Source organism: Cucurbita pepo, chromosome 7 (assembly GCF_057944985.1).
Source record: "Cucurbita pepo subsp. pepo isolate OVF chromosome 7, ASM5794498v1, whole genome shotgun sequence".
NCBI lineage: Eukaryota > Viridiplantae > Streptophyta > Magnoliopsida > Cucurbitales > Cucurbitaceae > Cucurbita > Cucurbita pepo.
In genome coordinates this window covers 4,708,842-4,730,695 of record NC_141804.1, presented here as the reverse complement: position 1 = coordinate 4,730,695, position 21,854 = coordinate 4,708,842, and the positions used below count along the sequence as shown (strand labels likewise).

The 21,854-nt window shown below is 35.3% G+C and overlaps 2 protein-coding genes across 7 annotated transcripts; both read left to right on the top strand.

Moving 5' to 3' along the window:
- The first annotated feature begins 2,421 nt into the window (after positions 1 to 2,421).
- Positions 2,422 to 5,995, top strand: LOC111799078 (uncharacterized). 2 transcript variants are annotated; one of them, XM_023682475.2, is made up of 11 exons: positions 2,422 to 2,578; positions 2,667 to 2,789; positions 3,076 to 3,384; positions 3,648 to 3,740; positions 3,829 to 4,146; positions 4,227 to 4,362; positions 4,473 to 4,635; positions 4,808 to 4,936; positions 5,119 to 5,313; positions 5,401 to 5,523; positions 5,597 to 5,995. In XM_023682475.2, the coding sequence occupies exons 3-11, from the start codon at positions 3,102 to 3,104 to the stop codon at positions 5,708 to 5,710; spliced, it is 1,554 nt and encodes a 517-aa protein (XP_023538243.2). In that variant the 5' UTR covers positions 2,422 to 2,578; positions 2,667 to 2,789; positions 3,076 to 3,101; the 3' UTR covers positions 5,711 to 5,995. The 2 variants fall into 2 exon arrangements, with proteins under 2 accessions (XP_023538243.2, XP_023538242.2); XM_023682474.2 differs by having other exon boundaries at positions 3,012 to 3,384.
- An 894-nt stretch (positions 5,996 to 6,889) lies between these two features.
- LSMT-L (Rubisco methyltransferase family protein) lies at positions 6,890 to 10,954 on the top strand. Of its 5 annotated transcripts, none has more exons than XM_023682703.2 (7): positions 6,890 to 7,477; positions 7,584 to 7,612; positions 8,271 to 8,479; positions 8,834 to 8,959; positions 9,476 to 9,641; positions 9,717 to 9,880; positions 10,206 to 10,588. In XM_023682703.2, the coding sequence occupies exons 1-7, from the start codon at positions 6,978 to 6,980 to the stop codon at positions 10,416 to 10,418; spliced, it is 1,407 nt and encodes a 468-aa protein (XP_023538471.1). In that variant the 5' UTR covers positions 6,890 to 6,977; the 3' UTR covers positions 10,419 to 10,588. The 5 variants fall into 5 exon arrangements, 2 of the variants coding, with proteins under 2 accessions (XP_023538471.1, XP_023538470.1); XR_015421579.1 differs by adding an exon at positions 10,784 to 10,954 and having other exon boundaries at positions 6,891 to 7,477; positions 9,476 to 9,880; positions 10,206 to 10,514; XR_002815792.2 differs by adding an exon at positions 10,781 to 10,954 and having other exon boundaries at positions 6,891 to 7,477; positions 9,476 to 9,880; positions 10,206 to 10,514.
- Positions 10,955 to 21,854: the final 10,900 nt, after the last annotated feature.

Here is a 21,854-nt window from a genome sequence, read left to right as displayed (position 1 = left end):
TACGTATGGAAATGACATATCTACGACGTTACGGTCATGATAGACTGATAAAACGATATAGTAAGGTTATGTATCGCAAAGGATATGATTATGATGGGCTGATGAAATGATATGGTTATGATAAGTTTAGGGAACGATATCACTAAGGTATGTTCATGAAACGATATTACTATGATATGTATAAGAACGTTAGGGCTATGATAAGTTAGGGAACGATATGACCACAAAGTTTTTATGAAATTATATGATATGGGAATGACGAATATATATAAATATGTAGTAAAATACTACGAAAATAATGTGAAATATGTTATGGTACAAGATATGTGATAAATTGACATATTTATGATATGATCTATTGTGATGCGCTATGTTATGGTATGATATATATATATATGATGAAAATTGTTATGTCTAGAAGCATAGAACGTTATGATATGATATGATTGACATGCAAAACGACGAACTAGCATGAAATACAACCCCGGCGTATGCATGAAAGATATGATAAACGATATGAGAAATGATGTGAAAAACGATATGATATGTCCGGAACTTTAGTGGATTGTATTAAACAATAATGAAAATGGAAAAATATTGGGACCTCATGCATTATGTGTGTTCATGCATTGGAGGATGCTCCTATTCCTTCACGGTGGGACGGACGCGTACACTACTGAGTAGGAGAACGATCATTATGTTTGACATAATGCTGCCATGACAACTACTACTTCTAACAAGTGTCCGACATAGAGAGCTACTAGAGCATGCTTGCCCGACAAGAGAAAGGGCCCAGCAGTGTGTGAACCAACTTTCGCATGTGTGGGTCGTGTGTAGAGTATATGATACACATCTAAGCTACCCGTTAGGAGAGTACCGTAGGAAAATGGACTATTATAATAGGTCTCGTCATTGCATTCACATGTTCTTGCATTTAACCCCAATAGTGAGTTCACTTACTGAGTATTTCTTTAAATACTCAATACTCAAGTCACGTGCTACTTCTATTTCAGGTTAAGGCAAGACGTTTTTATATGGCTGACGACGACATCGCAATTCAAGACTATGACACATACATAGGGTAGTCACATTTATTTTTTCATACCTACCCTAGAATAGGATATTTTTAAATTAAAGTTTATTTATTTTATTTAGTCTTTTGATCTAAAAACACTTAACTCTATGACTGTGTTTTGAGATGAATGTGATGTTTTTTTTTTTTTTTTTGAAGTTTAAATGAAATATTTCCGCATTTAATATTCATGATATGTATACAGTGGCAACCTTAAATTAAGTAGAAAATTTTGGATAATTACACTATTGACCCAACTTCAAACTTTACGGGGGGAAGTTTCCACTGATGTTAAAACCTCAAGAACCGTCGTAATTTGAAAATTGAATTTTTTGGATAGTCTGTCAGAAATATCCTCTGACCACGAGCTACCAACTTTCAATTTGAATTATGACTGTTGGATGTGGGGATTTGTGAACGTTCTAAATTGTGCCTAATTTTGGAGGAGAGTTTGGATGGATTTTGCATAGGAGGTTTGGTTTTGTGAATGACATATTCGTTCGCTCAGGACGTGTGATTTCGCTAGTTGACAGTTACGTAGTCCCATTTCTTTCACCACACGTGTATACCATATAACTCACTACACTTGCCACCTAGAAGTTTGATACATGTCTGTCAATTGTCTTCACCAACCAATTCCTAGAAACCAATGAATTTTTCGTATCTTTCTGTTTTCTTTATATTTTCATAAATTTTCATACAATCAATTTAGTTTCTTTATCAAAGTTGTTAAAAATACTCGAAGTCTAAATGTGACAAAAAAATTAGGTTCTTACCAGTCTTAAAAAGTCCGTCGAAACTCCAATTTTCAACTCAAATCTCCTCCAAGTTTCTTCACGTGAGTTATATCAAAAACTCAACGCCTAACACCTATGAGAACTCACAAATCTATGAAAAAATCGAGAATAAAAATCCGTAAATCATACTTGTGAAGAGTTCTAGTCCAAAATCGGCTTGGAGCGGGTTTGTGTTCTTCCTCCTCAAACCTTATCTGACATTGACCGACTTTAATTTCTAAATTTTTATATTCAATTTTAGAAAGGTTTATGGCGTATTTAATAAATTAAAAAGTAAAATAATGCTTTTTATTAATAATAATAAAAAAGAAAAATTAGATTTTGTTATTTTCAAACTTTTTAAAATGTGTTTATAATGGACACCAAGAAATAGAGATTTAAATTAAAAAAAAAAAAACAAAAAACAAAAAATTATTTAATGAGAAATAAAATAGGACAAAAAAAAAAAGTATAAAAATAGAAATTCGGTTAAGAAAATGCATAGTTGGCGGAGGGTTAGTTTGGCGCGAAGTTGAGAGTGGCGATCCGTATCCAACGGACTCTGTTCTTCATTCCCCTTTTTCTACCCCCTCCTCTCTTCTCCTCTCCTCTTCTCCACTACCGAAATCTTCCATTCAACTTTTCCAAGAACACAGATCGAGCTCACACAGCCGAGGGATCTGAGTTCCTCACCAGGAACGACGATTCCTCATTTTTTCCATTTCTCTAGGCACGTCTCTCTCCCTCCCCTTACAATTTCAATCCAACTATTACGCCGCAGATTGCATCATTTTCTTTGTTTTCTCTTTGATTTTCAGGTCGTAAATGCTGTTCTCTTCTCGCTCCCTCGCCGATGTTATACCTAATTTCACATCAAATCCTCTTCCACGGATCCACTGATACGTTCGAGTTTGTCTAGATTTTCATTCTCCTTCAACGAGGTACTCCCGATTTCCCTCATTTCCCCCTGATTTTGCTTTTGTTTCCTTTTATGTGTAAATGTGAAATTAGGATGCCTCCGTTATTCACAATTTGTTGTTAAGCTCTGAAATTAGTGTTACCTTTTCTGATGATGCCAATAATTTTGAATAGGGACTGTCTTCCTCTGTAATCGTAATGTGTGATTGATTCTGATAATACTTGCAACATTCACGGTATTATAGGTTTTTTCTTCTTTGTGGAGTGGAGATTTAGTGCTGTGCTACTCTTTTTTTTTTATCGCCCCAGAGGTTTGGAATTTCAAAAGTAACACAATGGGTAGCTGTCCCTCGAAACTAAGTCGGAATCTCAAGGCATATAGGAAATACTCTTCACGATTTGGAAAACGTCGTAGTAAGATTACAGCTGCCATTCCTGAGGTCAAAATCAAAGCAATCACTGATTCTCGAAGCCATGCAAGAGATTTTACAGTCAGCGAGTTTGTTCATCTCGATTTTGAGAAGGGAGGCGCTAATAACCGTGCAAGGTCTGAGGTGTCTAACGTGACCTTCCATCTGAAGCAGCTGCAGTGGAACCATAGTCAAATTGATTCAAATGGTATCTTTGCTTCCGCTCTCAATCCTTGCAATCAAACTTATTATTATATTTATTATCCCATTATCGAGAAACATAAGATTGCACTGGACACTCATAATACTCGATGGATATCTAAAACTAAGCCTAGATTAATTTCTAATTGAAGCTTTTATACGCTCAGCTCCTCCCATGTTGGAAGGTTTAGATAGAAAATAAGATTTCTACTTTTGTTAAGCTGGATATATTCATCTGAACAGTGAATTTTGAAATTGCTTCATCTGTAGGATCATGCCAAGATGAACCATGGTTTGACTCAGCTAGTATTTTGGTCTCTGATGATGATGAGGATGATGATGATTTCAGCAGTGTTCATGGAGGTAAAAGTTAAAACTTCCTTCTCCACAGCCAACAACTTCTTTCACATTTCATTCACAAAAATTGTTACATTGTGTTTTGAGATGGCAGATTGTTTTCCTTCAATTGGAAATGCCCCGAATGCTCAATTGCTTCAGTATGAAAGCACATCGTGCTTCATTGATAATGGAAGCACGTATGAAGGTTTCTATGAAAGTTATCTCAAAATTGATGGAGGTGCACAGAACTTTGAATATACGAGTCAGGAGTTCAATATGAATTCTTGCCTGCCTTGTTTGCCTCCTCCAGTTAGTTGCAATGAGAAGAATCATTCTTCTAATCCCCAACCGGCAAATATAAAGAAGTCCGCAGTTATCATGCTTTCTGTTAAGAGAAAATCTGTTGACGGATATGAAACAACTGAGATTTGTAAGTAAACATACTAGTTTTGTAAGTCCCAGTGTGTCGATTACTCGGCTTTTATAGCAGTTTAATTTGTTGATCCACAGGTACGTCTGAGAAAATCTTATACCGTCCAAGAGCAGGACTTCTAATTCCATGTTCAAAGGGAGAAAAAATAACTCCATCATCCTGGTCCACTCTTTCACCTTCTGTCTTTAAGCTTCGTGGAGAAAATTATTTCAGGCATGTTCTTGAGTTTCACGTCCTTTAATTTCCCTATTGTGCTTATATTTTCAAGTGTCTAACTGTGTTCGTTTCTTCTTCTTTTCTAACTCTGAACACCTATTGTGTAGAGACAAACAGAAGTACCCTGCAGCAGACTTCAGCCCATATGTTCCAATTGGAGTTGACATGTTTCTCTGCCCTCAGAAGATTAATCACATTGCTCAGCATCTTGAACTTCCACATGCCAAAACACATGAAATGCTACCATCCATCTTAATTGTTAACATTCAGGTCTTTTGATTTTCACAATTTTGCTTTTCTTTTCAGTGACCTCTCCTATACAAAGTTGATATTCCCATCTGGCTTTGCTCTGAAGATTTGTTGGCATTTAATATTTTGATGAAAAGGCATAACTAGATTGTTACAAACTGCAACTGGTTTTGTTTTGTTGTTTCGATCTTAGCTGCCGACATATCCAGCTTCGATGTTCCCTGGTGATTACAACGGGGAAGGGATGAGCCTTGTCCTGTATTTTAAACTATCTGAGAATTTCGACGAAGAGATATCTCCTCATTTTAAAGACTGCATCAGGGTATCTTTTCCATCACTTCAATCAAGTTTTATAAATACTTTGGATATTCGAAAATGTTTGATGTTCTTACCAATATTGTTGAATAGGGAAGGAATTTGATCCTTCCTATTTGCAAGCTCCTCTGTGTTATGAAAGTATTTCTCGTTCCATTATAATATTTGCATGCTGGTTTTGTTCATCAGAGGCTAATTGATGATGAAATGGAAAAAGTGAAAGGATTCACAAGAGAATCCTTGGTTCCTTTCAGAGAAAGGTTGAAGATAGTGGGTGGGTTGGTTAATCCTGAAGATCTCCAGTTAAGTGCGACGGAAAGAAAGCTAGTTAGTTCTTATAATGAAAAGCCAGTTCTTTCACGACCTCAACACAACTTCTTCAGGGTAAAACGATTTCCACTTTTTTGGAGCCAATTCTGGTATGACCATAATAGAGATTGGTTTGGGTAATGGGTGCTGCTGCTATTTCAGGGACAAAACTACTTTGAGATTGATTTGGATATACATAGGTTCAGCTATATATCAAGGAAAGGCCTCGAATCGTTCCGTGATCGTTTGAAACATGGGATACTGGACATTGGATTAACAATAGAGGTACGATTCAAGCTTCTCTATCTAGTTCATAAGTTCATATAGTAATAAGCATGGTTGTTTTGAGTTGTGGCAGGCACAGAAACCTGAAGAACTGCCTGAGCAAATGTTGTGCTGCCTGCGCTTGAACAAGATCGACTTCGTAAACCGGGGGCAGGTGCCTACAATAATGACTGTAGGTGAAAGTTGAGAGAGGTGAGAAAGGTGGGGGAAGGCAGCAATCCTGCGCGCGCATCAGGAAAAGACAGAAATGCGCAAGGCCATTGCAAAGAAGGGAGAGGCAATTTGATAGGGATCTTAGAAAGCTTTTGGTGAGTGCTAAAGAGATTGATAATATAATGTTTATTACAATTCTTTCTTAGGTGCAATCAAATTGAGAGCAAAGTCTATGTGTTTCTTATGGTGGGGATGTAAGTATTTATATCACACAACTGTTGATGGTAAGATTTTTATAACAAAACAATCGATATTCATATGGTCGGATTTTGCAGGAATTCACTACATTTTTTATATTGTATACCCCACTATTTCTTTTTCCTTTCTTTTTTTTCTTTCTCACAAATAACAAAATATATGTATATATACATTTTTTTTTCAAACTTATATTTAAGATATTAAAGTTTTAAAACTTATTTTAAAAATATTACATTGTTAATTTAAGATATTTTAAAATCAAATTTAAATAAAGAGGTATTATAAGATTATTCATTCTTTAGCGATTCAAAAGGCCGTTCAACCATCAGAGTCAAGGGCATTCTCTTGTTGGTTACTACTATAAAACCTTATCTTCCCTTGTGTTGGTTACTACTATAAAACCTTATCTTCCCTTGTTGGTTACTACCACAAAACTAATGAAGTCGTTTATGTTATAATTCTTAAAAACCCTTTGATATTTAGTTTATATAAGTTATGAGTCCAATTTAAAAACATTTTTTCCGAGGAATTATAATTTAAACAAGTTTTCTAACGCTACTATTTAAACAAGATGTACTGTAATAGCATTTTAAATTATTTTATTTTAAATTTTAAGAAATCAAAGGGTTATTAGGGCTCAATATTCTTATTATAAATCCTAATTAATTTAATATATATAAATATATCAAATAGATTCTAAATAATTAGAAAGACAAAATTTTAGATCTGATTATAGTCATGTCACGAGGATTCTGATGGTTGAACGTACTAGGAATCAAAATATTATATTTATTTCATAGTTTTTAAACTTAGGTTTTAATCGATATAAGGAAAATGTTGTGTTCATAGCGTTTTTAGCATGCATGTAGTAATAAGATGAACCAATTTAACTTAAAAAATAAAAAAATAAAGAATAAATATGAGAAAATCTGAACCCTATCCATTCCACGAACATAAGCAATGCCAATCCCACGTCCCCATAATTTTCCACTTTTCCATATCCACTTCTCCAATGGGTTATTGAAAGCTTGAAATCCCCGAAAATGGCGACTCCGAATCCAACTTCCTTGCCGTTACCTTCTTCCTCCTCCAATTTCCTTTCCCTTCCCCGCACTGCAACATGCATTCCATTCCCACTAAAGCGCCCGCTTCTCCATCCCAAGCCGCGCCTCTCTCTAAATTCCCTCGCCTCTCCGGATTTGGACCCCTCCTTGCCCTCAAACGTTCACACCTTCTGGGAGTGGCTTCGCCAGGAAGGTCTGCTCTCCTCCAAGACTCACGTGAAGCCAGCGATTTTCCCCGAAGGCCTCGGCCTGGCCACCACCAAGGACCTATCCAAGAACGAGGTCGTTTTGGAGGTTCCTAAGCGATTCTGGATCAACCCCGACGCGGTTGCTAATTCTGAAATTGGCAATGTCTGCAGTGGATTGAAGCCGTGGATTTCTGTTGCTCTGTTTCTGATTAGAGAGAATTTCAAGGAGGATTCGCGTTGGCGACGGTACCTAGATATTCTCCCTCAGGAAACAGATTCCACTGTGTTTTGGTGCGTTTTTGGCTTCCTTCTTACTGTTTAATCTGTGCTCCTTGTTGTGATGTGTTTTCTTCATTGTGGAGTTCATGGAGTGCTTCTCTTGATGCTTTCAGTGCAGGTCTGAAGAGGAGCTTGCGGAGCTCCAAGGTTCGTGTGTCTTATATTTTCAATTTTTGTTTCTCTATTTCCCAACCCAAATTGGTTGTAGCTAGAGTACCGAAATTAATACAAAACGTGAATTTGTTTGGGAGTACGAGATCCCACATCATATGGGGAGGAGAATGAAACACCCTTTAGGAGGTTGAGTCCTAAAGGGAGTGGACACGAGACAATGTGCCAGCAAGGACGCTGGCCTCGAACGGGGTGGATTTGGTGGGGCTCCCACATCAATGGGAGAAAGAAACGAGTGCCAGCGAGGATGCTGGGCTCCGAAGGGGGTGGATTGTGAGATCCCAAATCGGTTGGAGAGGAGAACGGAACACCCTTATAAAGGGTGTGGAAACCTCTTCCTAGCCGTTTTAAAAATCTTAAGGGGAAGTCCGGAAGGGAAAACCAAAAGAGGAGAGTATTTGCTAGCGGCAGGCTTGGGCCATTCTAGAGAGTTCACTCAAGGCACTAGACAAGACAGTAATGTGTATGCAGTACTTGTGTGCTAAACTCTTATGAAAAAATTAGGATTAGGAAGGAGAAATGTGTTTCTGGTCGTTAGATAAGTATGGTGTTTTCATCATGAAGATCACTCCTGACTCTTTATAATCATCCGTAAATAGTTGCTTACCACATTCTTGCTTCACGAACATTTCAGGAACCCAACTTCTGAGTACGACTTTGAATGTAAAAGAATATGTTAAGAGCGAGTTTCATAAGGTTGAAGAGATAATACTCCGCCACAAAGATCTATTTCCTACTCCAATTACACTGGATGACTTCTTTTGGGCTTTTGGGATACTCAGATCAAGAGCATTTTCACGACTCAGAGGCCAAAACCTTGTTTTGATCCCTTTCGCAGACTTGGTTAGATCTGTACTCTTACTTGATTAAGTTATTATTGTCATTGAAATTTTATGCATACAATACAAGCAGCGCCGGCGCGAAGTTAATTTGGTTTAAAGGTTGAGTCGATCCATAAATTTCATACTTAAATTGTTTTGAAAGTTTAGGATCACTGAACATTAAAGTTTAGAGACCATAAGAAGATTTAAATCAACAAATTGTTACATCTAAATCTCGTATCATGGATTAGTTTTATCTTCCCTATATTTTACAATAACGTTTACACATAATGATTCATTATACAAAAGAACTATTTTTCATTCTTTTCTTCAGACAAAATCTAACTCCCGTCAAGCACATTTCATATTTGATCAGGTCAACCATAGTGCGGATGTAACCTCAGAAGAACATGCATGGGAGGTTAAGGGACCAGCAGGTCTCTTCTCATGGGATATCCTATTCTCTCTCCGGTCCCCAATTTCTGTGAAGGCTGGCGAGCAGGTGAAGAACTAATTTTTATATTTATGTACCTGGGTGACATAACTGATCATATAGTTGGAGTAGAGTGTTCTTGTTCGCTTGTCGAACATTTTCTTCTTAAACTGGGATTTACTTGCAGCAGTGAATAAAACGTGTGTTAGCTGTAAGATATTTAGATAAGGGGCATTTCATTTTGATCTTCTGATAAGTAAATTGATGGTTAATTTGCATTTTACTCTAAATTCTAAATATGGGATGGTGGAAGTTTTTGGGGATCAAGTAGAAAGTAAGATTAAAACATAAAGGACTTCAAAAGGATGTGAAATGAATTTCAGAATGGCACGACGTGGACAGGAAGTGTCGATCTATCGTGGGTTAAAGCCATTTCTCGTAGGTACCATAGGTTTCTAGTTTCCAAACATAAAGAACCAAAAATGTAATTTGGCCTATACTCTATGCCAAAAGTGTTAGAAATAGAGAGATTAATGATATTTTGAAAGTGCATTTACCTGGAAATTTTTACTGTATGTTCAACAGGTTTTTATCCAATATGACTTGAAAAAGAGCAATGCCGACCTAGCTCTTGACTATGGGTTCGTAGAGTCGAAACCTGACCGCAATGCATATACACTGACGTTAGAGATCCCAGAGTCGGACCCTTTTTATGATGACAAGCTGGATATTGCAGAGACTAATGGTCTTGGTGAGACTGCATATTTTGACATTGTTTTGGACCGTCCTTTTCCTGATGCAATGCTTCCATTCCTGCGGTTGCTAGCGCTTGGAGGCACGGATGCATTCCTCTTGGAATCCTTATTTAGAAACTCAATCTGGGGCCATCTTGAAATGCCTGTAAGTCGAGCAAATGAAGAGTTTGTGTGTCAAGTGGTCAGAAATGCTTGTGAGGTTGCTCTTTCTGGTTACCGCACCACTTTAGAAGAGGTAGACCGTCAAATCTTCATTCATCTATTATGCATTTATCATACATTCATGTTGAATATTTACTCATTGCAATACATGAGCTCACTCCCGTTTGCCATATCCATGAATTATTTTAAGCATCTTCAAGTAATTTGTGTGCTCCGAAATGTTTATTATGATCCGAATCTTATAGAATCCGATACTTTACCCTGGATTTCGAGTTCGCATCTCCTAATGATTTCTTTAGAAATCAAATTTTTAGTCCTACCATGTTATAAGTTTTAATTTCTCAACTCCAATACTTGTCTCTATATAATCCTGATTGGACAAGGATGATGAATTGCAGGACGAGAAGCTAAAAGAAGAAAAGCTTGATTCAAGACTGAGGATTGCTGTTGGAATAAGAGAAGGGGAGAAAAGGGTATTGCAGCAAATAATCAAAATTTTCAAAGACAGGGAACTGGAATTAGATGAATTGGAATATTACCAAGAAAGGAGGCTAAAGGATCTTGGGCTATGTGGGGAGCAAGGTGAAATTATCTTTTGGGAGTCCAAATAGGAATGCCCCATTCATTAATGGCTACCCAGAAATGAAGAAGGTTCAAATACATGCGGCTTTCAACACTTCGGCCATTGACAAGAATGGGATGTTCAAGTAAGCTCTGTATTTTAATTAACCAGCATCTATTAATAATAGGTGTTGATATATTCTTTATTATATTCATATCATATCATATCAGCTTTACATATTCATATCATATTCATATCATGCAAACACATAGAACGTTGGGATTAGTTAGATAGTACAAAAAGAAAATTCTAAATTTTACAAGTATCAAAATGAATGGCACTAATGTGGTCTATTTATATGCGAAATATAAATTATATCGATCATACAACTTATTTTTAGATAATAACCAGAAGTTGGTCGAGAGCGGGAGTGAATCTAGAGCAGGTGCCAAAGAGAGCCAAACCTAGTGTTGAGAGCCCCCATCGGTTTTGTATCAGTTTGGTCTTGATATTATTTTTGTAATCGGTTTCCTTTTTATATTTGAACTCAAAACACTATTTTGAATGTTACAAGTATGTTTTATATCTCCCTAAGTCTTTTTCTTAAAGCAAAAAATTTTACCTTATTTTTATCTCGTTGAATCAACCAAAGTTATGCTTCAAATAGCTATGAAGTCGGGTTTTGACCGACAAAAGGACTTAGTTAAGGTATATGATGTAATTACAAGGGTAAAATGAATTTTTGACCTAGCTATAATTACGAAAAATTCATAAAGGATGACTTTTTTGTAGTTATTATATCCATGCACATGGCTATAATCAAATGCAACTCTAGTTTATAGTAAATTGGCATTGATAATTAAAGAGTTTAATTAATTAACTTTATATTATTATTAGAACTGATAATTAAAGAGTTTAATTAATTAACTTTATATTATTATTAGAACTTATAATTAGTAGGTCTATAATGTCTCCTTTTAAAAAATATATCTTTTAACTTTAAAAATAATATTTTGTTTAAAAAATTTCATTAATATTAATTTCAAAAGAAATTCAATTTTTTTTTATTAACTTTTTAGAAACATTAAAAAAATAACTTTGCTGTCCATACTTAATAACTTGTGAATTTTGAAGGAACATTAAAACGTTGGTAGATAATTTATGAGGTATTGATAGACGGTTTTCATCCTAATTTTTTTTGAATTTTTTCATAAAGGTAAAGGTAAAGGGTGTTAACCCTACTATTAAAATTTCATGGGTATTTTTTGAATATAGTAGTAACAATAAAAATATTTTTGAACTTTTTTAAAAAAGTTGAAGGGTATTAACAAAACTCTTTAAATTTCACCGTGATTCGTAGCCACGTGCTCTAATCCTCTGAGCTACAGGCCCCACCCCGTCTCCACTGAATCTCCTCTCCCTAGCCATTTGTCATTTCGGGTAAGAAAATGTGAAAGCGCCTCTCTCCCTATAAGAACTGTGGGTTCCAAAGTATGAAGTGGGAGAGAAGTATAAAACTTTTTTAACTTCAAGTACTATTAAAAATTCAAGTGTATTTTTCCATCTAAAACTAATAGTAATGTTATTTTTTAGACTTTTTTTAAAGTTTGAGTTATTATTGAAATCTTTAAAAGTTTAGGAATATTTTTTTTTAATTAATTGGCCTACTTATTAAATATAAAATGATTAAATATAGTTCAAATTAAATATTAATATATTAGATATATTATATTAAATATAAGAGGAGAAAAAAGATATTTAATTTGAAGTGTTAAAATTTATATTAAATACAATATAAATATAAAAAGAGAAAATATATTTAATTTGAAGTGTTTAAGTAAATATTTAATATATTATATCTCATGGCTTTTCGAGCCTTTGAATTTGTGAGACTAAAAAAAAAACGAAAGCGAAATAAATAAATACAAAATAAAATAAAAAATAAGGTAAGATTTAAAATCAAATTAGTCAAAACACGACCAAGTTAAATACAAAATAAAATCTTAACTATACGTAGGGTGCTGCTCAAATTTATTAGAAATGGGAAAATGAGTTTAGGAATAAAATACAAAAGACTTGAGACTGATGTTCTGGAGGTCATTCATACCTTCATTAACCGACTATCTGTGAATACTAGGAAAAGAAAGAGCAAAGAGGTGAGTACATAAATATACCAAATAAATAACCTATACAACATATATCCACCCCATTTACTATGGGCTCTGGGAAGTTCACCGTCTTTACTATAGCTATCTAAATTTCTGGGTAAGCCTTGAAGTCCTAAGCAAATCTTAATCATCAATCGTGAGTCAACTACCCATGTAGTCCTTGGTCATCTATCAGGATTTGTTTACAAAACTACGACTTCCTCCTTATTCCATTTCTACACTCATAGAAGCACTCCCTCGTGATGTCTGTCCATGTGGTCCCTAGTCTCTTTTAAGACTGGTTTATGGAGTCTTGACGTTAGTCTTACCCCATTCCTATAATCAATAGACATGTTCACCTAAACATATTTATATGTGTAGTCCCTGGTCTCTCTTCAGAACTGGTTTACAAGGTCACGATGTGAGCCTTAACTCGTTTCTACACACAATAGAGATACCCCCTCATACTATCCAACCATGTAGTCGCTAATCTATCTTCGAGACTGATTTACAAATTTTCAATTTTTCCCTTGATCTGTTTCTACACTCAATAGATGAGCTTACCACCCATGTAGTCAATAATCTCTCTTCGAGACCGGTTTACTGAATTGTGCCTTCCGCCCCTCATTTGTTTTGACACTCAATGGTCTTAGGGGTTTTCGGTGACGTTGTTCACCCTACTACGAAGCTTATTGGGTTTTCTTAGTCTTTTTTTTTTTTCTGTGAAGTCTACTAGGTTCTTTAGGCATCTAGGCGATTTAAATCTTGTCTCTCGTTTCTAGGATGTTTGGGACTAACTTCTCAGGGCTAATCCACCCTCTGGGTGCACTCGAGTCTATACATCTGATCGTCACTCAACTAAAATTGTACACTTAAATCAACTATAAAACCGCTTTAGCTTTGGTACCCTAAACTTAATTTGATTCAGGCATGTTTTGCTATAGAGATATTTTATTGATCACGTAAAGCATGAAAATCTTATTCTAAACATTCCTGTGAATCAACTAAGCACAAAATTACATAATTCATACATGCATTCACTTGAATCTAGCATACAATTTAGCATGCAATTCAAACATGCTCAACAGGGTGATAACGCCCATCAATTATCATTTTAGGGGTATTTTTGTAATTTTTTATATTATACATTGTTGTTCATCCATAACTGTCCATTGGAGTCCTAAACATGCAAATTCTATCTGCCTAAGGTAAGATATGCTTGACGCATGTATTCTCGAGTGTTAATTACCTAAAGTTTGTATAGCTACTTACATGGATGATGCATGTATTCTCGAACTAGATTTTCAGCACCTAGATAAGATTAAGGAGTATCAAAATTGGGATGAAAAATTGACAAATGGAGGCTGAATGAAGCAAAAAGATGTACTCATAAAGACGGGTAAATTTTTTATGAAATAAAATAAAAGGAATTTAAAACATAATATACATTATATTATATCAAAATAAATTTACTACAATAGTAGTTAAATTGAGCTTATATTCATCATTGTAGGAATTGGGTTCAAGCTTTCCCTAGCTCCTTCTTATCAATGGACGCCTAACGTATACGAAGGAGTGCAGTTCGTTCGATAAATTCCTACCTCTCTATTGATGTCTGAGATGTTTGGATTTTTCAAAACTTCATGGACATGCAGAAGAGAAATACTATCCCCACTCGGACCAAGACATAACTTTTACTTGTTCAAATAACAATTAAGATGAAGCAGAGTCAGGAACAACGAATCTCTTTATGATAAACAAAATCATTTTGCAAGTTCGTTATTATGGGTAGTTCCTACAAAGGATCGGACTAATGACGTATACAATACTTGAATTCTCGATGTAGATGCTACATAGTTGGTTCTAATACTTCAGAGACTACGAGTGTAATAGGAGCATCCGTCGAAAAAAGGATCACCCTAAGATGATCATCACATGGCTATTGAAAACTAACCATTGTAGGTATGAAATAATATTTTAAGTAATAAACGACTCTAGCTCTCAAAACTTTTTCCTATTTCTTTTTATGTAGTTAAAACACACATAATATTAAAAATAAAAAATAAGGAACATACACAAAATATTTAAAACAAAAGGGTGTGGAGGACGACGGGTGAGGCTTGTCTATAGCACATGCTCCAAAGTCCGCTCCCGACCTCGATAGGCCCTTGTTTACCTGAAAAACATGAAATGAGTATAAAGACTCAGTAAGTAGCCTACTTGTAAGGCGCTTAATCGTGTCCTTGATATGCTAGGGTACCGCACTCTTTATTTTATTGTTCTTGTTGTAAGTACTTAGGCGCTTTAGTTGTGTTCTTGACTTGTGGGGTTCATATCATAATCTATCCTGAGGACCTTCCTTCTTGAAATATGAAATCTTGGTTTTGTTCTAATGACCTTAGTACCATGGTGATTTGTTCTTGTCCTTAGGAATTGGATCTTGGCCTGTAACAACCCTAAATTTCCATACTTAGAGTTGCTACTAACGTCTCATGCTCATCTATAATGCGGAAATATAACTCTTACATGAACATAATTGATAACATAAACTTAAACAAAAAAAAAGAAAAAAACGTTTAAAGCAACTTCTTCTCTGGAAAACACAGTCATGGTCTGACGTGTTTAAATATGAAATACTGAAATTTAGAGAAAACAAAAACAAATACAAAATAATTTAAAACAATGAAATGCAAAACAACATATTCTAACTTAAGACTAGAAATTTAAATATGAATCTACCCTATGTACGTGCCGCAGTCTCTGCTCGCGATGCCGTCGTCCTCCGTACAAGTGCGCCTTGCCTTTACCTAAAAAATGATGTGGCACACAGTCTGAGTATTTCAAAGAATACTCAGTAAGTGGCCCCAGTACAGGAGCCATGCAAATGCAAACACATGCAATCATGATTTAGGGACCTATCTCTAATCATCTTAGGGGTGGCCTCCAGTCTCGGACAAATTGGATGTGTAGTACTTCCCTACACACGACTCACACGTGCGAGTGTGAATCCCTAGGGTGCTCGCACACCCCTGGACCCTTTGGTCAAGCTAATCTGTAGCGACGTCCGGAGGTCAGCGGAACCCCATAGTGTCATGCACCTCATGAACACCCTCATCTGTGTGCTTTCGCACCTGTGCGCATTCGCGCTCATCGTACGGTGCGCGTCCGCACTCATCATCTCTAGGGGAAGTAGCTCTAGGTAACACATACTCGTGGATATTTATATTAATATCATTTTGACACTCTTAGGGTTGTGTCCTATGTCGATCTAACGACATGATGCAATATGGCACTCATCATCATATAACATGCTCAATATGGAAAACATCATCATATTAAGGTAAACATCACGCAATCATCATATTCATCATATTGCCACAAAGTGCATGAAACATATCAAGTACGACATTTATCAATATATATATATATACCGAGCACATCATCAGGTATCATAACCCACACATCATCATAACTCATACATCATCATAACTCATATACCGCATCGTACGACATAGTTCATACATTATCGTAACTCATACAATTTTTACCCTATCCTATAGTAAGGCCACTTACCTGATTAGCTTATACGGGTGTCACCAATTTATCCTTAATGAAAGCTCGATTTTTCCCTTTGTATCCAAGTCAACCTATAAGAATCCATGACATCAATTTCATGTTCAATTCTCTGACTCTTACAATGGTTGAGGTGCTAAATTTCATGTGAGCATTAAAGACTTTGCATGGATAAAGCCTTGGAACGTTATAATATACATCTAAATATATATACATATTCTATATATATTTTTTTATATTAAGATTTCATTTTCTATTTTTTATTTCGAGTGACTACTTTTTGTCTTCTGATCTTCTTTGTGTACTCTACTTTTTCTCTCAATTTTTGTTTAAGACTGATACTCTACTTTTTCTCTCAAATTTTTGTTCTAAGACATATTTTTAATCTATTCTTTCTTAATCATATTATTGTTCAATTTCGATCAATTCTTCCCTATTATTTTTCTCTTCCTTCTCTATGTTATTCTAATTAATTCTTCTTTCCAAATCTTTCCTTTATCTTTATCTTTTTTTTTTCTTACTTTAATTTTGTTAACTCTTTCCTTTATCTTTATTTTCTTTTTTTTTTTCTTACTTTAATTTTGTTAACCTTCCTTTCTTCTTTCCATCTTTATTAAACCTTCCTTTCTTCTTTCCATCTTTATTTCTTATTTACCTGTTAATTTCTTATAGATAAATTTTCTTTCCACCTTTATCTCATCTGTATCTCTTTTTTTTCTTCCTTCAATTTTATTTTCCTCTATCTTCCTTTTTTTCTTCCTTCAATTTTATTAACCTCCTTTCCTTTCTTCTTTCCATCTTTTCTTTCTTATTTACCTGTTAATTTTTTATAGATAAATTTTGTTTCCGAATCTTTCCTTTCTTCTTTCCATCTTTTCTTTTTTCTTTCTTATTTACCTGTTAATTCTTCTCTTTTTCTCTCTGTTCGGTATTTACTTCCTATCTTTCCTTTTTTCTATCTGTTCTGTATTTTTTTTATTTGACAAATATTTGCCTCATTTATCCTGCTATAACCTAACATCATAACCAAAAATTTAAATAACTGGGAAATCTAACAAGAGATCTAATCTAAATAACTGGGCAACCGAACAAAAGATCTAATTCTGAATAATTAGACAAAGGAATAAGAGATCTAATTCTGACTAATTAGATAAGGAAAAGGAGATCTGATTCTCACTAATTTCTTATAAATGAAATCTGAAATATGATCTACCGTACTAATAAAGCAACGTACTAATAAAGCAAGATCCACTAATAAAGCAAGATCTCTGATCTCTCTCCACTAATAAAGCAAGATCTCTCTCCAACAATTAAATCTCCAGCTCTCCTAGTAAATCTGGTTGTTGGTTTTTTTAGGAACCACTTAATGCATCTGTATTTGTGAGTTGGTTGTTTTTTTAGGAACCACCTAATGGATCTATCCTGGATTTGTGAGTTGGTTGTTTTTTTTAGGAACCACCTAGTGCATCTATGTTTTTTTTAGGAACCACCTAATGCATCTATGCTGTATTTGTGAGTTAGTTGAGGAGAGATTGTATTATGTATTTGTGAGTTGGTTGAGGAGAGATTGTATTCTGGATTTGTGAGTTGGTTGAGGAGAGATTGTATTCTGGATTTGTGAGTTCGGGGGAGAGATAGTTTGGGAGAGAAAGAGGGAAGAGATTGTATTCTGTATTTGTGAGTTGGTTGAGGAGAGATGGATTTGTGAGTTCGGGGGAGAGATAGTTTGGGAGAGAAAGAGGGAAGAGATTGTATTCTGTATTTGTGAGTTGGTTGAGGAGAGATTGTTTGGTTGAGGAGAGATTGTATTCTGGATTTGTGAATTTGTGAGTTAGTTGAGGAGAGATTGTATTCTGGATTTTGAGTTGGTTGAAGAGAGATAGTTTGGGAGAGAAAGAGGGGAGAGATTGTATTCGAGTTGGTTGGGGAGAGATTGTCTATTGAGTTGGTTGAGGAGAGATTGTATTCTAGATTTGTGAATTTGTTGAGGAGAGATAGTTTAGGAGAGAAAGGAGGGTGAGTGGAGAGTAGTGGAGGGAAAATTATTATTTTAATTATTTAATTATTTACTTATTATTATTATTATTATTATTATTATTATTATTATTATTATTATTATTATTATTCTTTTTGGGTCGTTACATGATCCATATTCTAGTTGGTGATCGTTGTCTTACTTTTTGTTGTTCTGTTCTTGGTTCGTTCTCTAAGACAATCCTTTTAGAATTTATGGTACTAATCATGAAGCTGAAAACCTTGTGTCCAAGGCTTCCTACTTTTCAACCGATAGAGTCTTAACCTATGTCCAAGGTTTCATGTGTTCCAAGCGACGTAGTTTGAACCTGCATCTAAGGCTTACCCTGCGATACAATCTGCAAACCTATGCCCAAGGCTTCACGCGTTCCAAGCGGCATAGTTTGAAAACCTATATCTAAGGCTTCTTACATTCCAAGTAATGAAGTCTAATCCTGCATCTAGGGTCTAAAAAGTCATATGCACCCATCATATTAACAAGCATAAGTTATTCTAAATGTTATAGATTTATAATGAATTCTTTAGAAGGTTCTAGAATTGTCTTGAGTCTTGAGGTGTTTCCTTTACGTGTTTTTTTAGGTCCAAACTTGGTTTAGGTACCAAAATTGCTCAAATCCACTTGAAATCTTGAAACCTTCGTGTACTTAGGAATAGACCTTATAAGAAGTAGCAAATCATTTGGAGCATTGTCTAAACCGTAAATATCATAAATAGTCCTAGGGGCATTTTGGTCATTTTACACCTAATTTTTTGTTTTGATACTTAACATTTTTCTGATGACTTTAAAACTTCAAAAAATCATTAAACATCATAAAATAAGAACTACTACAGAAGTTGGTAGCATTTGGATGTCATCTAGGTCATGAACCGAAGGTAAATTATCTTAGGGGCATTATGGTAATTTTACACCGTTTCTTTGTTTATCTACTAAACCTTATCAAATGACCATAACATTTCATATATAGTCTTAACATGCCATGATATACTCAAAATTAAAATATCATAGGCAGTAGAGTTCATTTAGTGGATCATTTTAATGTTACTTAAATCTCAAGAAATTTGATCGGTTCAAGGCCTTAACTCATGATTCTTTGAGTTTTTCTTTCATATATCATTAACTAATACTTGGTTTAAGGTTCATTCAGAAATCTAAGTGATTCCTACTAGTATTTCTTAAGAAAATTCCAAGGTAGCTACTTACCTCGACTGTTTTTTAAACATTAGTGGCTGTAGTTTATTGGTAAGAATTCCACGTTGTGGAATTAGCCACATTTTTCTATCCTATTTCTAGGTTCAACATGACAATCCCTTCTAGGTTCAGCATGACAATCCCTTTAGGATTTTCTATCCTATTTCTAGGTTCAGCATGACAATCCCTTTAGGATGTATGGTACTAGTCATGAAGCTGAAAACCTGTGTATCCCTTTAGTATCCCTTTAGGATTTATGGTACTAGTCATGATGCTAAAAACCTGTGTATCCCCTTTAGGATTTGTGTATCCCTTTAGGATTTATGGTACTAGTCATGAAGCTGAAAACCTGTGTCCAAGGCTTCATACTTTCCAAGCGATAGAGTCTTAACCTACGTCCAAGGTTTGCCTTGTGATACATCCGAAATACATATGCCCAAGACTTCATACGTTCCAAGCGGCAAAGTCTGAAAACCAAAGCTTAAGGCTTTATACGTACTTTCCAAGCCCTGTGATACATCCGAAATACATATGCCCAAGACTTCATACGTTCCAAGCGGCAAAGTCTGAAAACCAAAGCTTAAGGCTTTATACGTACTTTCCAAGCCCTGTGATACATCCGAAATACATATGCCCAAGACTTCATACGTTCCAAGCGGCAAAGTCTGAAAACCAAAGCTTAAGGCTTTATACGTTTCAAGCACATAAACATATGTACTCATAATAATAACAACCATGAGTTGTTCTAAAAAGTCATAGAGTCATAATGAATTCTTTAGAGGGTTCGAGAAGAGTCTAGAGTCGTTAGGTGTTTCTTTAGGTGTTTTTTAGTTCCTAACTTGGTTTAGGTTCCAAACTTGCTTTAATCAACTTGAAATCTTGAACATACGGTCATGTCCTTAGGAATAGGCCTTATAAGATGTTGCAAATCATTTGGAGCATGTCTAAACCAAACTTGCTTTAATCAACTTGAAATCTTGAACATACTGTCATGTCCTTAGGAATAGGCCTTATAAGAAGTAGCAAATCATTTGGAGCATGTCTAAACCGTAAAATATCATAAATAGTCCTAGGGTCATTTTGATCATTTTACCCCTAATTTTTTGTTTTGATACTTAACGTGTTCCGATTACTTTCAAACTTTAAAAAATCATCAAACATCATAAAACAAGAACTACTATAGAGGTTCATAGTATTTTTATGTCATATAGGTCATGGACCGAAGGTAAATTATCTTAAAGGCATTATGGTAATTTACATCGTTTCTTTGTTTACCTACCAAACCTTATCCAATGACCATAAAATTTAATTTATAGTCTTGAAATTCTAAAATATACTCAACATTCAAATGTTGACTTGGATCTTGATCCATATTCTTGTTCTTGATCGTTGTCTTATTATTTTTTTTTTTGTTATTTTTTAGGTTCATATTCTGTTCTAGGTTCGTTCTCCAAGACAATCCCTTTAGGATTTGAGAATGTTTGCTTAATCCACCACACCTAAATGGTGTGAAAGTTATCTTATTTATAATAAAATAAATTACAAAGATATGAAAAGAGTAATAAATGGAAATAACAATATATGAAAAAATGCCTATACTAAGAAGGCAAATATCTAGATATTTGCTTATAATAAAATATCAAATATGATATATATGGTAAAATATAATTTAGTACTAAATATCCTTAACACCCTCTCGCAAGCTGAGCGTTGGATTTGAATGAATGTGAAGCTTGGATCTGAAAAATTCAAAGAGAGGTTGAGAAGCACTTTTCGTGAAGATGTCAACAACCTGGTTTAGAGGAGGCGTAGAGAAACACTTTTTTGTCCATCGAAAACTACAGAGGGATCGCCGCTCAGCGGCGATGCTGCCTTGGCTTCGGCGAGAATGTGTAACCCATGAAGAGGGATCGTCGCTCAGTGACAATGTTGCCTTGGCTCTGGTGAGAATATGTCTATCCCAAAAAGTAGAAGGAGAAATCTAGAGCAAGGGACAAAGACAATGTTGAAGCCGGAAGAGTCGCCACAGTGGGTGAAGGAGCCAATTTTGGCGAGAAGGGAGGCGGCGACTTGGTTGGTGAAGAGTCCAGTGCGGCGCCTAGATTCCAAAGGTAAATCTCTTCCAAAGGTCGATAGGTTTAGGTTAGGGTTTCTGTGAAGAATGAAGGGAAGATTGGGAAGAAAATGAAAGAGACTATGTTGGTGGAGGAAAAATCGATTGTGTTGGAATAGGTGAGGTTGTATGTACAGAGTATGGCGAACGGTGATTTGGAGGTCAAAAGGGTTGAGTCGAAGAGTAATCAATCGACTTCGCATGTCGCAGCCATGGAGACTGCCCCTATGGCGTCAAAGCGAGCTGGGGTGGTGGAGAAGAGAATGAGTAGGGGATTCAGAAGCCATTGAAAATAAGGGATCGGGATTGCTAAACCGAAAGGGTTCTAATACCATGAGAATGTTTGCTTAATCCACCACACGTAAATGGTGTGAAAGTTATCTTATTTATAATCAAATAAATTACAAGGATATGGAAGGAGTAATAAAT

Coding starts and splice junctions, on each gene's coding strand:
- LSMT-L (XM_023682702.2), top strand. CDS start 6,978: ATGGCGACTCCGAATCCAACTTCCTTGCCGTTACCTTCTTCCTCCTCC. Junction 7,478..7,583: donor ACAGATTCCACTGTGTTTTG/GTGCGTTTTTGG, acceptor CTTTCAGTGCAG/GTCTGAAGAGGAGCTTGCGG. Junction 8,960..9,475: donor CTGTGAAGGCTGGCGAGCAG/GTGAAGAACTAA, acceptor TATGTTCAACAG/GTTTTTATCCAATATGACTT.
- LOC111799078 (XM_023682475.2), top strand. CDS start 3,102: ATGGGTAGCTGTCCCTCGAAACTAAGTCGGAATCTCAAGGCATATAGG. Junction 4,363..4,472: donor CGTGGAGAAAATTATTTCAG/GCATGTTCTTGA, acceptor CCTATTGTGTAG/AGACAAACAGAAGTACCCTG. Junction 4,937..5,118: donor ATTTTAAAGACTGCATCAGG/GTATCTTTTCCA, acceptor TTTGTTCATCAG/AGGCTAATTGATGATGAAAT.